At 41.7% G+C, this 15,472-nt stretch overlaps 1 protein-coding gene across 1 annotated transcript; it reads right to left on the bottom strand.

Moving 5' to 3' along the window:
• Positions 1 to 13,386: 13,386 nt before the first annotated feature.
• CLDN14 (claudin 14) lies at positions 13,387 to 14,094 on the bottom strand. Its single transcript, XM_035116237.1, has one exon. The coding sequence runs from the start codon at positions 14,092 to 14,094 to the stop codon at positions 13,387 to 13,389; it is 708 nt and encodes a 235-aa protein (XP_034972128.1).
• Positions 14,095 to 15,472: the final 1,378 nt, after the last annotated feature.

Here is a 15,472-nt window from a genome sequence, read left to right as displayed (position 1 = left end):
TGCTTCAGTTTATGAACACCTCAGTTTATGAACAGACTTCCGGAACCAATTGTGTTCATAAACCGAGGTACCACTGTACTGTATTCAGTTTCCAACAACTTCCACTATGCTTGATTGACTGTAATATTGTAACAAATTTTCATATACAGTGTTAAATGCTTGGAGTAAACTGAGAACATGATGAAAAGAGAGAGATTATTCAGAGTACATCCAGAATCAATCAAGTTAGGCTTAATGAAAACATGCAGGAATGCAATTAAAATCATATAGTTAACATAAATACACTTATTGCACAGATAGTAAACTGTAATATCAATATGGAATAATGATTTCTTTATAGTTTTGTAGTTTGGAATAATGATTTCTTTGTAGTTTTGTAGTTCAAAGCTTGAGAATAAGTACAGATTTATGAGTCCCTCTCCTTCTTGCTTAAATATACTGACCATAGCTGTCCAACAGATAATACCTAAGGAGTTTGAAAATTACCAAAGGGGCAGTATTCAATGTCCTGTCTATCAATTATATTACACAGGGAGTGCCCTAATTGTCCCATATGACTGAAGGACATGGTGGGCATGTGAGTGGGATACAATAGTGCAAAATGGGAAAGTGAATAAGATCTCAAATATATGGTCCTGTGGTGATTAAGAAATGGGTTTTTTTTAAAAAAAAATATCTTTAACTTAATGTGATCCTTTTGCTACCTAAAGAGTCCTAGGATGTGGCATGCAAGCCAATTGTGAGGAGGGGGTGCATGGGGATGTAGGTCTCCCTGCTACACCTGTGGAGATTTCTACTACCATTCCTGTTCTGCCAGTGAGGTTTCACCAATGATACAGGTGACACCTGAGCCTGTTCAAGATATGCATGGATCTATCAGATCCAAGTGGCGCTGTGGGTTAAACCACAGAGCCTAGGGCTTGCTGATCAGAAGGTTGGCGGTTCAAATCCCCGCAACGGGGTGAGCTCGCATTGCTCCGTCCCAGCTCCTGCCTACCTAGCAGTTCGAAAGCACGTCAAAGTGCAAGTAGATAAATAGGTACCGCTCCGGCGGGAAGGTAAATGGTGTTTCTGTGTGCTGCTCTGGTTCACCAGAAGTGGCTTAGTCATGCTGGCCACATGACCCGTAAGCTGTACACCGGCTCCCTCAGCCAATAATGCGAGATGAGCGCCGCAACCCCAGAGTCATCCGCGACGACCTAATGGTCAGGGGTCCCTTTACCTTTATAAGATCCAAAGCTCCCTCCTTCAGTTCCCTGCAAAGACCAGTACTGACCCTGGTACAGTTTGTTCTTACCACCCATTGTACCATATTGGTTTCTTATTACCTTATGTCTTACTGTAGTTTCATTTGTATATTTAATGTAAACTGCCTTGAGACTTGGGTGTGGGTAATATATCTCAATAATAAATAAACTGGAATCAAATGGGGAGGGGGGAATTGCCCTTTCTGGAAGCTGCCCAGAGTGGCTGGGGGAACCTGGTCAGATGGGTGGCATATAACTAATAAATTATTATATTTTTATGTTCTCCCCCCATTTGCAATGAACAGGCAGGGCAATTAATGTGGCAGCTGCTCTACTGATGGGTTACTGCACCCACACGTAAAAGGTACTGTAAAGTTGAATGGTTAGTTCTCTAACGATCTTATAGTAAGCATTAAATAAAACATGAAGCTTACAATTAAAAACCTAATATTGTATAGAAACAGAATTAATTAATTTATTATTTTACAGCTCCCAAGAGAACACTTTGCCTTGCTGATTTCTTTATCTTGACATCATTTATTTACTTTAGTTTCAGGCTTGCACATTCCTGTCCTAAAGCATGCAAGTGACTAGAGTATGGAGTACTTAGTAGATCAGTGTAACATTGCAAAAGGTCCCCCTCAAGTCAGGGCTGGTTCAGCTGCAGGTGAATCTGCCAATGCTCTCTTCCTTTTCCTTTGACTTTACTGAACCACAACAGATGGACAAAGCTGCTGCTATGAATTTTTCCCATTATGGCATTAGCTATTTCAGTTTGTCCATGTACAATAATATGTACAACCAGGTCTCTTTGTACAATGTGCATTTTAAAAATACCTTATGGCATTCCATAATCAAAAACAGACAACATGTTTGCAGAATTTTGCATTAGCCGAGAGGTAAATGCAGAGAAAAGTGGGTGTGTAAATAGCATCTGGCCACTGGGTGTCACTGTTTAACAGGAATACAGTTTTAGGGGGTTTGTATGGGAGCTGAATGTTGCCACCGACTACTGTAGTTCTAAGTTGCATTCTAGGTGCATCAAGCTAGAAAGCTTAATTAATGCAAGACTAGTGACTACATGCTACTTTTGGGGTGACATTTTCTTTTTATATATATTGTAGCCAACATGTCTGCAATTTCAAGTGGGCCAGCAAAATGGACGTTTAATTATTTTATCTTTGCACCGTTTTACTTCTTAAAAGAGGCCTTAAAGTCAGAAATGTCCAATTCACAGTTGTTCAAACATTTCACAGTTGCTTTGTCCCACTGTGCTTAAAAATGTTTTTAATACACAATTGCTCTGTAGTTAGATTTATAGTGTTTGATTCCTCAGTAACTGAAAGGCTGGGCTTTTTCTTTAGGGTTGTGTTCCACAAGGTTACTGGCAAACTGAATGCATGTGGGGCGGCGGAGGAGGGATCTTTGCCCCATGGCGCCGGATATGCTTAAGACGGCCCTGAAAGCAATGGTTTATTTTATGTAGGCTTGGTCAGGGAAATTTGGGAACACATGTGTCTTGAGCCATTTCATGTTATACTCAAAGGCATTTTTCCCTTTAATGGATTTCACACGTGTCAGTGTATCAGTGTGTATTGCTAATTCACATGATATATTTTTCCTCAGATGTCTACATTTGCAAAACATCTCTAAGAACCAACTATCTTCTGCAGTCACTCTTTGCCTTTAGCGTGTGAACAGATCTGCTAGACTTAAGCCTAGAGAAGGAGGTGGTGACGGTGATCAACATTTTGGTAATGCTATATATTATGATTATTTGTACTGTATTAAATTTGTATACCTTTGTCCGCAGATCTCTTCACAACATAAAAATACATGATAAACACACAAAGTACATAATAAGAACAAAACAAACAAATCAATAAACACCACTCCCACCCCCACCCCTTCCCACAAAAACTTTCTGAAGTGTCTTGGAAAGAACATCCCTTAGGAGGTTGTGGGTTCTTCCTTGGAGGTTTTTAAGCAGAGGCTGGATAGCCATCTGTCTTGGGTGCTTTAGCTGAATTTCCTACATTGCAGGGGGTTGGACCAGATGACCCTCAGAATCCCTTCCAACGCTACAATTCTATGATTATATGAACATATTTGGAGATCCCTACCTCTAAAAAAACACAACTGTGAAATAAAAATAGAAACCAAACCTGATCTTTCAGGCCTCCTACAATGGCAGGCACAGAGGAGTGGAACCATTATTCCTTTGTAGACTGAAGTAGGCCCTGTGCCCTTGAGGGAACCAGATAATTTGCCAGGCGGTTGAACCATAAATATTAAAAATAGGAACCAGCAACGTTTATGCATCACAGTCCATTTCAAGCAAGGCCTCTCCATTAAACTCTGGTAAATGGAGTCCATTTTTGATGAAGGCCAGGCAAGGTGGCCTCCTCTTTTTTTGCCAAAGTAATTATCATCTCGACAAACTCTGCAGGATTATTTTCTCAATGAGCACATTTAATATGAAACATGCAGGTTTGCTCCAATAAGAGCACATTCATATTTTTAACACCCTAGGCTTGTCCAAAATGTACTTGGCTCGGCTCCTGGGCAAGGAACACTTTTAAGGAGGAAATGTTGGGCTGCAATTACAGTTGGCTAAAGCACATCAGGCAATATGAACAGCTGTGGGATGCCTGTTCCTCTGCAATAAGGAAGGCTGTTAAAATTTTGACGTTACTTTGATACTTTTAATTTTCTTTCTACAGCAAGCCCAAATATTCTGTTAATGACTTTTTCATAGGGTTATTTATTTTAAGAAAAAGAGGCCAGCCAAGCACAGCAGGTAGTTAATATTCCATTCAGATTGTCGGCCTGCTGTGCTGAAATAGGGCAGGAGCGATCAGCTGCATTTCTGTGAGATTCTGCAATTAACCTACTGGTTAATCGGTGATTAACCTACTGTTAATGTTCACAGCTACTTGGAATAAATTGATTTTTGATTAGAAACAAAACCCAGATAATTTAGCTCACCTTCTGGAGAAATAACCTTTCTGGTTCAGAAAGGCAATGCTCCTTAAATAATAAATGTATATTTACAGTCATACATTACATGGTGAATATTACCTTTTGTGTACCAAATGCAATGATCCTAATAATAAATATTTTCTGTCATTGATTACCAGAGCCCCATGCGGCTGTTACCAATAGGGAAATGTAAACACAGGGAGTAAGGAATGAGTGCAATAGCTCCATCCCATCGTCACTTCATAGTAGGCAGCTATCTGAAGAGAAAGCCTTCTGTATCCATGGAGGCTCCCAACACATTTTAGAACTGTGGTTCTACAACACGCAGGGAGCATGGACGATACACAAAAGGCTCCCTGCTTCAGGTAGTTGCCTTCAGATAGGGAGAAGGCAAGGGGCACAGAGCGATCTCATTTCTGCTTTCTCCCCTTTCTATTTTCCTACATATCATGACTGTATAGGACTAAAAACATATGAATCAAAATACCCTGATTGTCCAGGGGCTCTTTTTTATTTTTTTAAAAAGGTTTGGGGTAGTAGTTAATCTATATCTAATTTAACCTAATTATATCTAATTTAACCTAATTTAATCTAATTTAAGCATTTGACTGGGTCGACCACAGCAAACTATGGCAAGTTCTTAAAGAAATGGGAGTGCCTGATCATCTCATCTGTCTCCTGAGAAATCTCTATGTGGGACAAGAAGCTACAGTTAGAACTGGATATGGAACAACTGATTGGTTCAAAATTGGGAAAGGAGTATGACAAGGCTGTATATTGTCTCCCTGCTTATTTAAGTTATATGCAGAATTCATCATGTGAAAGGCTGGACTGGATGAATCCCAAACCAGACTTAAGATTGCCTGAAGAAATAGCAACAACCTCACATATGCTGATGATGACACAACCTTGATAGCAGAAAGTGAGGAGGAATTAAAGAACCTTTCATGAGGGTAAAAGAGGAGAACGCAAAATATGGTCTGAAGCTCAACATCAAAAAAACTAAGATCATAGCCACTTGTCCCATCACCTCCTGGCAAATAGAAGGGGAAGAAATGGAGGCAGTGAGAGATTTTACTCTCTTGGGTTCCATGATCACTGCAGATGGTGACAGCAGTTACGAAATTAAAAGGTGCCTGCTTCTTGGAAGAAAAGCAATTACAAACCTAGACAGCATCTTAAAAAGCAGAGACATCACCTTGCCGACAAAGGTCCGTATAGTTAAAGCTATGGTTTTCCCAGTACCGGTAGTGATATATGGAAATGGAAGTGAGAGCTGGACAATAAAGAAGGCTGATCGCCGAAGAATTGATGCTTTTGAATTATGGTGTTGGAGGAGACTCTTGAGAGTCCCATGGACTGCAAGAAGATCAAACCTATCCATTCTGAAGGAAATCAGTCCCGAGTGCTCACTGGAAGGATAAATCCTGAATCTGAGGCTCCAATACTTTGGCCACCTCATGAGAAGAGAAGACTCCCTGGAAAAGACCCTGATGTTGGGAAAGATTGGGGGCACTAGGAGAAGGGGACGACAGAGGACGAGATGGTTGGACAGTGTTCTCAAAGCTACGAACATGAGTCTGACCAAACTGCGGGAGGCAGTGGAAGACAGGAGTGCCTGGCGTGCTCTGGTCCATGGGGTCACGAAGAGTTGGACACAACTAAACGACTAAACAACAACAACAATTTAACCTCAAAACAGTCAATTGAGCAGATTTATTTGACAGGACTTAACTGTCCAGGGCTCCTTTGCCTACCTTTTACCTTTATTATCATTACCAAAATACTTAACCCGACATATATTTACCTAGGAGGAAGCTCCATGGAAGACAATTGAGGTTACTTTTGATTACCCATGCATAGGATTGCACCACAATGTGTGTGCGTGTTTCCGATCAACAAACAAAAACGTGGCGGGAGGGAGATGCACAGGGGTTTCAAATGGTGCATTGTCTGGTTTTTCAGAATGCTTTCTGGCAGCGAGCCTTTGACATAGTAAAATATCAAATACCATCTGCCTCCAGGCATTGCTTAACTTCTGTAGGGGGAATTTTCCACATTCAGTTTTTTTCAATATCTGATGAGTGAGAAGCAAGCTCACTAAGAAACAAATACTTCTATTAACCCAGAGGCATTTGAAATATCTGTTCCTTTCATCATGGCTTATTTTACATCTACTGCATTTTCTTACTATCAAGTTTTATTAGAAATTTGCCAGCATAACTTGGGAATAGTTTCACCTTGCTATGCAGCCCAAACTAGCAAGTCCAGGAATGAGAGAGAGAGAGAGAGAGATTTTATATTTTATATTTTATATACAAGCACTTCCACCTTCTTGTCATGTTGAAATGTTCCTGCATGTGCTCTGTTGTGAAATTTAATGTCTCAGGACTGCTGGGCAGCAGGCTGCCTCTGAGCTTTTAAAGGTGCCCTGCAGGATCCCCATGTTTGGACTTGGCAAATCCATTGTTAGACAGTGGCATTCCCTGTCTGTTATAATAGGTGAGATAAATGGCAGGAAATGGCATCCCTCCTTTCACTTTGTAATGTAAATAAGTGCAACCATCAAGCCAAATAAGTAGAAGCATGTTATCCTAACCAACGTGCATTACATAAGGAACCTGTGACCCTCCAGATGTTGTTAAATTCCATCTCCCGGACATTGACCATTCTGCGTGGGGCTGATGGAAATTGGAATCCAAAAACATCTGGAGGAACACAGGTTCCTCACCACTGCATTACATAATGCTCTCTCACTGTCCATTGCTTTACACAACTTTACAATTTCATGTATGTAACACTAAACTTCAGCCTTTCCTTTGCAGTCCTTTATCAGTGCTGGCAGGTCCAGGCCGCAGCCTCATCACACTCATATGCACGGCTTGCTTCTCCAAGCAAGTTAGCAAGCGTTGCAGCAAACAGCTTTTTTAGTGGAGAATGTGCCAATGTCATGCAACAAACACATTTGCAAGCATTACTAGGACTTTCCAAATATATTTTTCCAGGCGGAATGCATTAATGATGGATTAGATCTCAGTCACACAGTAGGACTTCATTACAAGTACAGTGGAACCTCGGTTTATGAACACCTCGGTTTATGAATTTTCGGTTTATGAACACTGCGGACCCATCTGGAACGGATTAATTCACTTTCCATTACTTTTAATGGGAAAGTTCGCTTCAGTTTATGAACGCTTCAGTTTATGAACAGACCTCCGGAACCAATTACACCCATGTTTCAGTTTATGAACGCTTCAGTTTAAGTACTCCGCGGACCCGTCTGGAACGGATTAATCCACTTTCCATTACTTTCAATGGGAAAGTTCGCTTCAGTTTATGAACGGTTACTCCGCGGACCGTCTGGAACGGATTAATCCACTTTCCATTACTTTCAATGGGGAAGTTCGCTTCAGTTTATGAACGCTTCAGTTTATGAACAGACTTCCGGAACCAATTGTGTTCATAAACCGAGGTACCACTGTAGACATGAATGGGAGAGTGCTGAACTTCAACAGAGGCATACCTAGAGATCTTGGCAAGGAGATGTATCGGCACGCACAACCTGCCCCTTCAGTCTCTTGCATGGGCGTACCCAGGATCAAAACTAGGGGGGGCACGCCAGCCACGCCCCCCACCCCCAGCCACCCGATTGGCTGGCTGGCGATGATGTGGCCGAGATCCCCCCAGGTCAACGTCCACGACCCCCAGAGGGGAGGGGGCCATTTCCAGCCATTGCCGAGGCGGCAAACGGAGCCACCCGCGCTTGTGCTTCTGCCTTGCCCGCTCCTTTACTGGCAGCGGTGACTAAAACGAGGCAGCAGCAGCGAAGCTGTCTCCGTCGAGGGAAACATGGACCTGGACCTGGGCTAACTTCAGCCCACACTCCTTCAAGTCACAGCGAGCACAGCACAGAAAGTGCTGCCCCACAATGCTCTGCGGCACCTCATTTGCATACGCTGCTGCCGTTTCGCTTCAGCCGAGCAGGCCGAGGCGGAGCACAGCTGGCAGCGTCCCTGCCTGTCGTGCCGTGCTCTCCAGCTGCCCGCCCTGCCTGGCCCTGCCTGGCAGGGTGCAGGACCATGGCGGCTGGTATAGTTAAGACGGCCCTGCCCGCTGCGTCAAGATCGTGTACTCGACCGAGAAGGTGAACTGCCTTGACAACAGCGTGCGCCGTGAGCTGTTTTATACCATTTTTTCTCCCTTTTTTGCTCGGGGGGGGGGACGCCCAAGGTCCCTTGCGCCCTTGGCAAGGAGATGCATTGGCACCTCTGAAGCGAGGAAAGACCATGGATCAGAAACTGAAAATGTTTGCTTTGTGTCACCTTTTACGCCCCACCAGTGACTTCCTCTGCAGCCACCAGGATCAGGTCTGCTCTGCTCCTCCTTCTCCTCCCTTGGTCTGTCTGAGCACACAGATGGACAGGCTCCTAGCCACTCCAAGCCAGAGGGCAGAGGCATGGTTTTTGCACCCCCTGGGACTGTGCCCTTCAGGGAAGGGGGAAACTGACCAATGCCTAGGTATGCCCCTGCACCTCTATAGAAACTAGTTCCTATCACAGCTATATGTTCGTCTGTTTCAGTGCATACGCTAAAGAGCAGATGAATCTGCTTCAGTCAAGTATTGACCTGTTGTAAATTATTAGTACAATTAAGCCCAACAGTATTAAACACCTGAAGTGCAAATCTTCTCATTGGGATTTTGTCACCTGGACCCTGTGTAGTCTCACTACAAAAAAGTATCTTTCCCACGTCATTGATCTGGGCTGCCTCACAGTTAATTTCATGTCAAATTTTTTGGCTCACCTTTAGTGGATTACCTGATACTTTTCCTCACTGCTCAATACTGACACTCACTGTGTGAGCGAATGTTTTTACAAGTGGGCCACATTTACGAAAGCATTCTTCCACCCCTAGGATTTCATCAGCTACGTCCATGTGTGTATTTATTATGCTAATAATCCGTTACAGCTACATTTCAAATATATAGTATTAGTTATAGTGTTTCCAGCATATGGTCCATTGGTACTGGCAATCATGTTCCTTAAATTATGGGATTTTCTTTTCACTTAAAAACACACAGAGAAATGGCTGGGCAATGTAACTTTTAAGCCTGCAATCTACCAAAAGCAGCTGAAGTTAACTCTGTGTGTCAAAACGGGAAACTTCCCATTACACCTTAATGGTGAAGTAAAGCTCTTCCCACACTTTCTCAGAGTGCCTCTTTTCACCCTAGAGAGAAGACCCACTTCCTGTCTCTAAAGGAGAGCCGAGGAGAACTCTTGAGTTTCTATATTACATGGTTTTCCTGAATACAGTCCACTTTGTGGGGGGGGGGATGGGACAGATGTTGCAGTTTAACTCCCATCAGCCCCAGATAGAATGGTCTGTAGTCCAGAATGGTGCCAGTGGTAGCCCTCTAGATATTGTTGGGCTCTGGGTTACTCCTATGTACAGAAAGCATGAACAGGTAGTATAAATGGAACATCCTCCTGAATAATGCAAGTCTTTAATGTTGTTCCCCTTTGACCACATGACCACAAAATGTATCGTCTTTCCAACAGCAGTGGTAATGGACTCTACGTTTCAATGTTTGTAAATTCACCTTGTCTTTCAGCCTGGTACATTGAGACAAAATGAAGTGCTTCCTGTGGCACAATTCAGCTGATAAAAGGAACTGTAAAGTTATTGAGTGTGTAAACTGCTAAGTTATTCTCGCAGACTTGCCTTTTCCGGAACTAAATAAAAGTATGGGAGATAATGCACTTTTGATCAATTAGATGATAAAAAAAAATTGAAGAAAGAAAAAGGCACACAATGTGAATACAGGATTCACAATATACTTGATGAGAGATATTCTGATTTTTCACCAGTTGAGAATTAAACTTTATATGTTCAGCCACCAGTGCCTTATATCTTTGGAAAGGTAAGTGACAAAAGGTCTGTTTCAGAGTATCTGAAGAAGTGTGCATGCACATGAAAGCTCATACCAATAACAAACTTAGTTGGTCTCTAAGGTGCTACTGAAAGGAATTTTTTATTTTGTTTCGACTGCGGCAGACCAACACGGCTACCTACCTGTAACTAAGTTAGATATGATGTTTCAAATAACATACAGCCCTGCCTTGAATCTCATATTCTCTTCATATATGTTCTAGTTTTTTTTATTCTTCAAAAATGAGTATCCATATTGCCTTAACGGTCACCTGTTATTGTGTTTCCACCATCCGTTTCCTTCCTAATTCTTTTTCTGCGTGATGGCATTTTAATTAATTCAACATAATTATTAAGGTTATGTATGTGTTGACATTTGAGCTGACGTTATAAACAATGCAAATTTGTTCCCAACAATGCAGCTCCACCAAAAAGGTTGAAGATTTGATTAAATAATCCAATGCACACTTTCCTCCTCTTCACAAAACCTTATCAAATATAAAATGTATTATCATATATGTTTAAATTTGTAAAGTTAGGATGTGTTCTCATTAACAAGCAATTTAATTCAAAAGGCTTATACCAGAAAGTGAAACAAGCAACTGAATCTGATTTATGAGCATCACTATAGTTATAGTTAACTGGGAAACTTAGAGCAAAGAATGGTACCTCTACATAATTCTGTTCTCTTTCGCTGTCTTAGAGGCAGGAAAATATGTTATAATTTGTACAATGAACTGTCAGCTCAATGGTCAAAGGGCAATTCTGTATTTTCAGAAGACAACTTCTTATATGAGACTGATAAAATCAAAAAGACACCTGGGGTGGGGATGAAATCCAGTTCAATTTCACATTTAAAGGTGATCTTACTTAATTTACACTTCCTGATGTGAATCCAAACTAGGTATCCTTCGATACTCACACTTCTCTGAATTTTGCAAAGTAGTTCTCCGGCCAAGTAATGTGTGCAAAAAATGCATATACCGTAGTAAAGTGTCCATAAAAATGCACAGATTGTTGAAAACAGCATTGCAATGCATTATATTAGGGGAAATTGCTTTTCAAATGTGTACAGTATATATTAGGAAAGATTCTCACTAAAATACGTAGCAATGTAGAGAACCAAACTGAAGACTTGAAATATTAGAAAGCAAGAGAAACTGAAATGGATAGATCACATGTTAGCAATTCTTTGTCATGCCTGGAAGGAAGTGCCCTGCCTGGGTCTCGCCACCAACCATCAACTTTCATACTAACATCGAGCAGCCTTATGCCCAGTAGTGTGGCAGCATCTATGGAATCAAATCACAGGACAATATTGCAGTAAATGATCAGGCACCAATTTTTCCAATGGCTCTGCAAAAGAAAAAAAGCACCCCATTAAATTTATGAGTAAATGAATCTGCCGGTGGTCACAATAGCTCATTAAATAGGGCTTACAGAAGAGAGGAAAAGAAGGAAGTCATTTATCAGATTTATTTTTAACCATTTGGAACAGGACTGGCAAGCCTTTTAAGCCAGAGGACCACATTCCCCTCTGAGCAACCTTCTATTTAAGTGGACAGATTCAATAAACCAGAATTTTACCATTGTTCAGTAGGCTAGTTTCTCCACACACATCCCCCTTCTATCCCCGATTCAGGCAATGAAGATGCTTCTCATCAGAGTTCAGGGGCAGATTCCTGCCAGTAGAATGGGCTCACTTAGGTAGGGCAGAGCAGCTATGCTAGCTTCCTGGCACCTGGGTCCCTGTTGCTTACCAGGAGGGGTGAGGTTGATGGGGAGGTCAGCAATGTATGAATGCCCTGGTAGGAACATCCAGATTGGCTTCATTGGTGCATTTGCACTGCACAGACTCCCACCACCACTTTGCCCCTCCCCATCCTGGTAAGTAACAGCAACTCGCCTGCTGGGAGACTGGGGCAACTAGCGGGCAACTAGCAAGATGCCTCTACCAGCCAGCCTAAAAACATATTAAGTAAAAAAACTTAAGCTTTACCACCCCCACCCCCTCTCTCCCGTTTCCCCCCTTTTCTTCCCAATCCTATACTGCATATAACACCAATGTCTCACAACAAATGTAACTGATCTGTAGAAAACACACCCTGAAGAAAAAGGCAATGCATGTGCTTTTGTAAACGAAGAAAATCTTTAATGAAAATTATTTTAAAAAAAGAAGAGTGCAAAGTGGGATTAGTGAAAGTTGTGGCTTGGGGAGAATCCTGAGGGCCATGTTTGGCTTCTTTGGCTCACATGCCTCAAATCCTCCTTAATAATAATAATTTTATTATTTATATGCCACCCATCTGACTGGGTTGCCCCAGCCATTCTGGGCGACTTCCAGCAAAATATAGAAACACCATCAAACACAAAAAACTATACAGGGCTGCCTTCAGATGTCCTCTAAATAGTTGTTTATCTGTTTTCCATCTGATGGGGGGCATTTTACAAGGTGGGTGCCACAACTGAGAAGGCCCTCTGCCTGGTTCCCTGTAACTTCACTTCTTGCAGTGAGGGAACCGCCAGAAGGCCCTTGGAGCTAGATCTCAATGTTGGGGCTGAACAACGGGTGGAGACACTACTTCAGGTATACAGAGCTTGTTTTAGAATTTGTACAAAATTTTTACAAATGTACAAATTTGTAAGATTTGTACAAATTTGTAAGATTTGTACAAATTTGTAAGATTTGTAAAAAATGTAACTAGTAAACTATTATAATACTATTTAAAAAATAATTCCAGTAGCACCTTAGAGACCAACTAAGTTTGTTATTGGTATGAGCTTTCGCGTGCATGCACACTTCTTCAGATATGACTACGGCAGACCAACACAGCTACCTACCTGTATCTATTATAATACTAATTATTATTATTATGGGTTATGCTATATTCAGACTTTGTGTTCTTTTTTCTTATTATTATTTGTATGTAATCGTGTGTGGGTTTTTCTTTTCTTTTTAAGAAGGTAATGGAAACAGAGCTCTATACAACAGAAGTTCAAATACTGAACATGATTCCACAGATAAAGAAAGTTACATGCTCTAAAATTTAAATGTCTGTAATTTTTAATTGGGAGTTTCAAAGCATTTTTTTTTAAAAAAATTACACGTATTCTTTACATGAACAGCAAAGCAGAGGTAAACATTGTATGAAAATGACTGTACATTAATAACACCACCTTGAAAACACCCCACATACTGAGATTATAAAAGTATATCCCAGAGAACTTACACATAGTCATTTAACCTGTAACCACTGTGAGAAGCAGAAGTTAGTGATGAGGTGTGGTTTCCCTTGTAGGCCACTGGGGGTCTGTAGGCTGGAGCTGCCCTTGTACTCCTCGGCTGCGATCGGTAGGTTAATTCGTTCCCAGGACGTTGACATGAAACACAGAGGATAGTTCCACCAATGATACTCAACGAAGCACAAACAAAGCCAAGGTAAAGGGCTTGCCCAATCTCATACTTCATCCCATTGGGCAGCATTGGGTTGTAGAAATCAGTTACCACATCATTGGTTGACCAAGAAACAGGGACGAGGCACACCAGCCCCGCCAGTATGAAAAGGACTCCGCCCAAGACAGCAAACACGTTTTTGGCAGAGGACCCTTTGACGCAGCGGGTGCACTCCATGCCAAAAATAGCAACCACGCAGGCCAAGGTGGAAAGAACACAGGAAATCACCATCATGGCACGGGCTGCTTGGAGGTCACGAGGCAAAGCCAGCGGAGAGTGGTGAAGCTGGCACTGATAGATGCCAGTGCTGTGCCAAACGCATTCCATCCAGAGCCCCTTCATGTACGCTACAGCCGTGATGATGTTGGTCCCCACGTGGGCCGTTCTCCACCAGTGAGGCAGGATGGTCGCAGTTATTGTCCCAGCAAGACCGAGAAGACTCAGGAAGAAGCCCAGTAACTGAATAGCCATGCTGGCCATGTTAATGTTTGTCCTGGTTATACTGCTCGGTGAAGTATCTTGGTCGGGGCTCCTTCTGAAAGCACAGCCTCTCCCGGGAGATATATGGCAGGTTTGCTTTGACACCTTCTGGATGCCTAATAAAGAAGTAATTGCGGAACAAGAAGTTAAACATTATAGGAGTGCATTACTCCAGTGACCAGTAAGGTGCATTCCAGAGGCAGTTAGTGTGGTTATTAGCATATTTAACCCACTTTAATGCGCTCAGTGAAAACGGTGGGAAAATAATTGCTTCTTGTTATTTACACCTGTCCTGTCTGCTCCATGAGGAATAACACTGTGTGTGTGTGTGTGTGTGTGTGTGTGTGTGTGTGTGTGTACACATAAGATATAACACTGAAAAATACTTTAAAAGAAACATTTTGTATTCTTAACAGGCTTTGTAAAATACCTATTTCCTTTAAACAACAACAACAGCAAGATTAGAACGCTCTCAAATTCCTATGAAAAAGAGGGAGAAAAGATTTATGAAGCAGGAGCCTAAAAGCTACTTTGCAGGATAAAAACATTTTCAAAAGGTCAAAGCGGGATTACAAAAACAATGATGCTGTGTTTGCTCAAACTGAAAAGCAACTAAAGTGAATTTTTTTTATTTAAAAAAACCTCTAGAAGAGGGTAAAGCACAGTGGATTACAGTTCCTTTTCCCACTTCCAAATATTTCTTGAGATGGTGTTGTTTTAATAAAGGAACCTGAAGGGGAATAATTTTCATTAGCCCCCATGGAGACTCTGGTTATGGCTTTAATCTAGATGACAGCATGTGAAACCAGATGTGTATCATGCAGCTTCTGAGAGGTGGTACCTTCAGTGTTATAGAAAACATCCTATAATAAATTCAAGCTGAAACACCATGAAAGAAATAGAGGCCCTTCCACCTGTGTAAATCTTAGTTTCAGTGATCTCTGCTAATGGTTCATTTGGAAGCTGCCTGCAAAAGCTGTGTGAGAGAAAGAGAGTGTGATCAAAAACTCTGGAAGTTAAAACATGAAGTAACTGTTGAGTCAAAATCCAAATAGGATCCAAGGGGGAAAGAAGCAAAATAATAGATCTGTGCACCAACCAGATGATTCAGTTCAGACCCCAATTCAACACTTCAGAAAACGGCTGTCTGAGCTGGACTGGAGTCTGAGGCCAAGTCCACAAGAAAAAAGACAATGTTCCCAGCCACATTTGCTATTGACATTTTAAAGAAATGTTAATATGCCCCCCTATTTACAGGAGTAGATGAAATTTGAAGACATAGCAGCCTCTCCAGAATGGATAAAGTGTACCAAATTACAGTCAAACAGGTCCAGGTTTTTTGATGTTGTTGGTGTTGTTCTGGATGCCTTTAAAGTTT

The sequence above is a fragment of the Zootoca vivipara genome, chromosome 4, assembly GCF_963506605.1.
Source record: "Zootoca vivipara chromosome 4, rZooViv1.1, whole genome shotgun sequence".
NCBI lineage: Eukaryota > Metazoa > Chordata > Lepidosauria > Squamata > Lacertidae > Zootoca > Zootoca vivipara.
This window is presented reverse-complemented; position numbering and strand designations above follow the sequence as displayed.

What these genes read in the sequence shown, in the direction of transcription:
- CLDN14 (XM_035116237.1), bottom strand. Translation starts at nt 14,094, where the DNA reads ATGGCCAGCATGGCTATTCAGTTACTGGGCTTCTTCCTGAGTCTTCTC.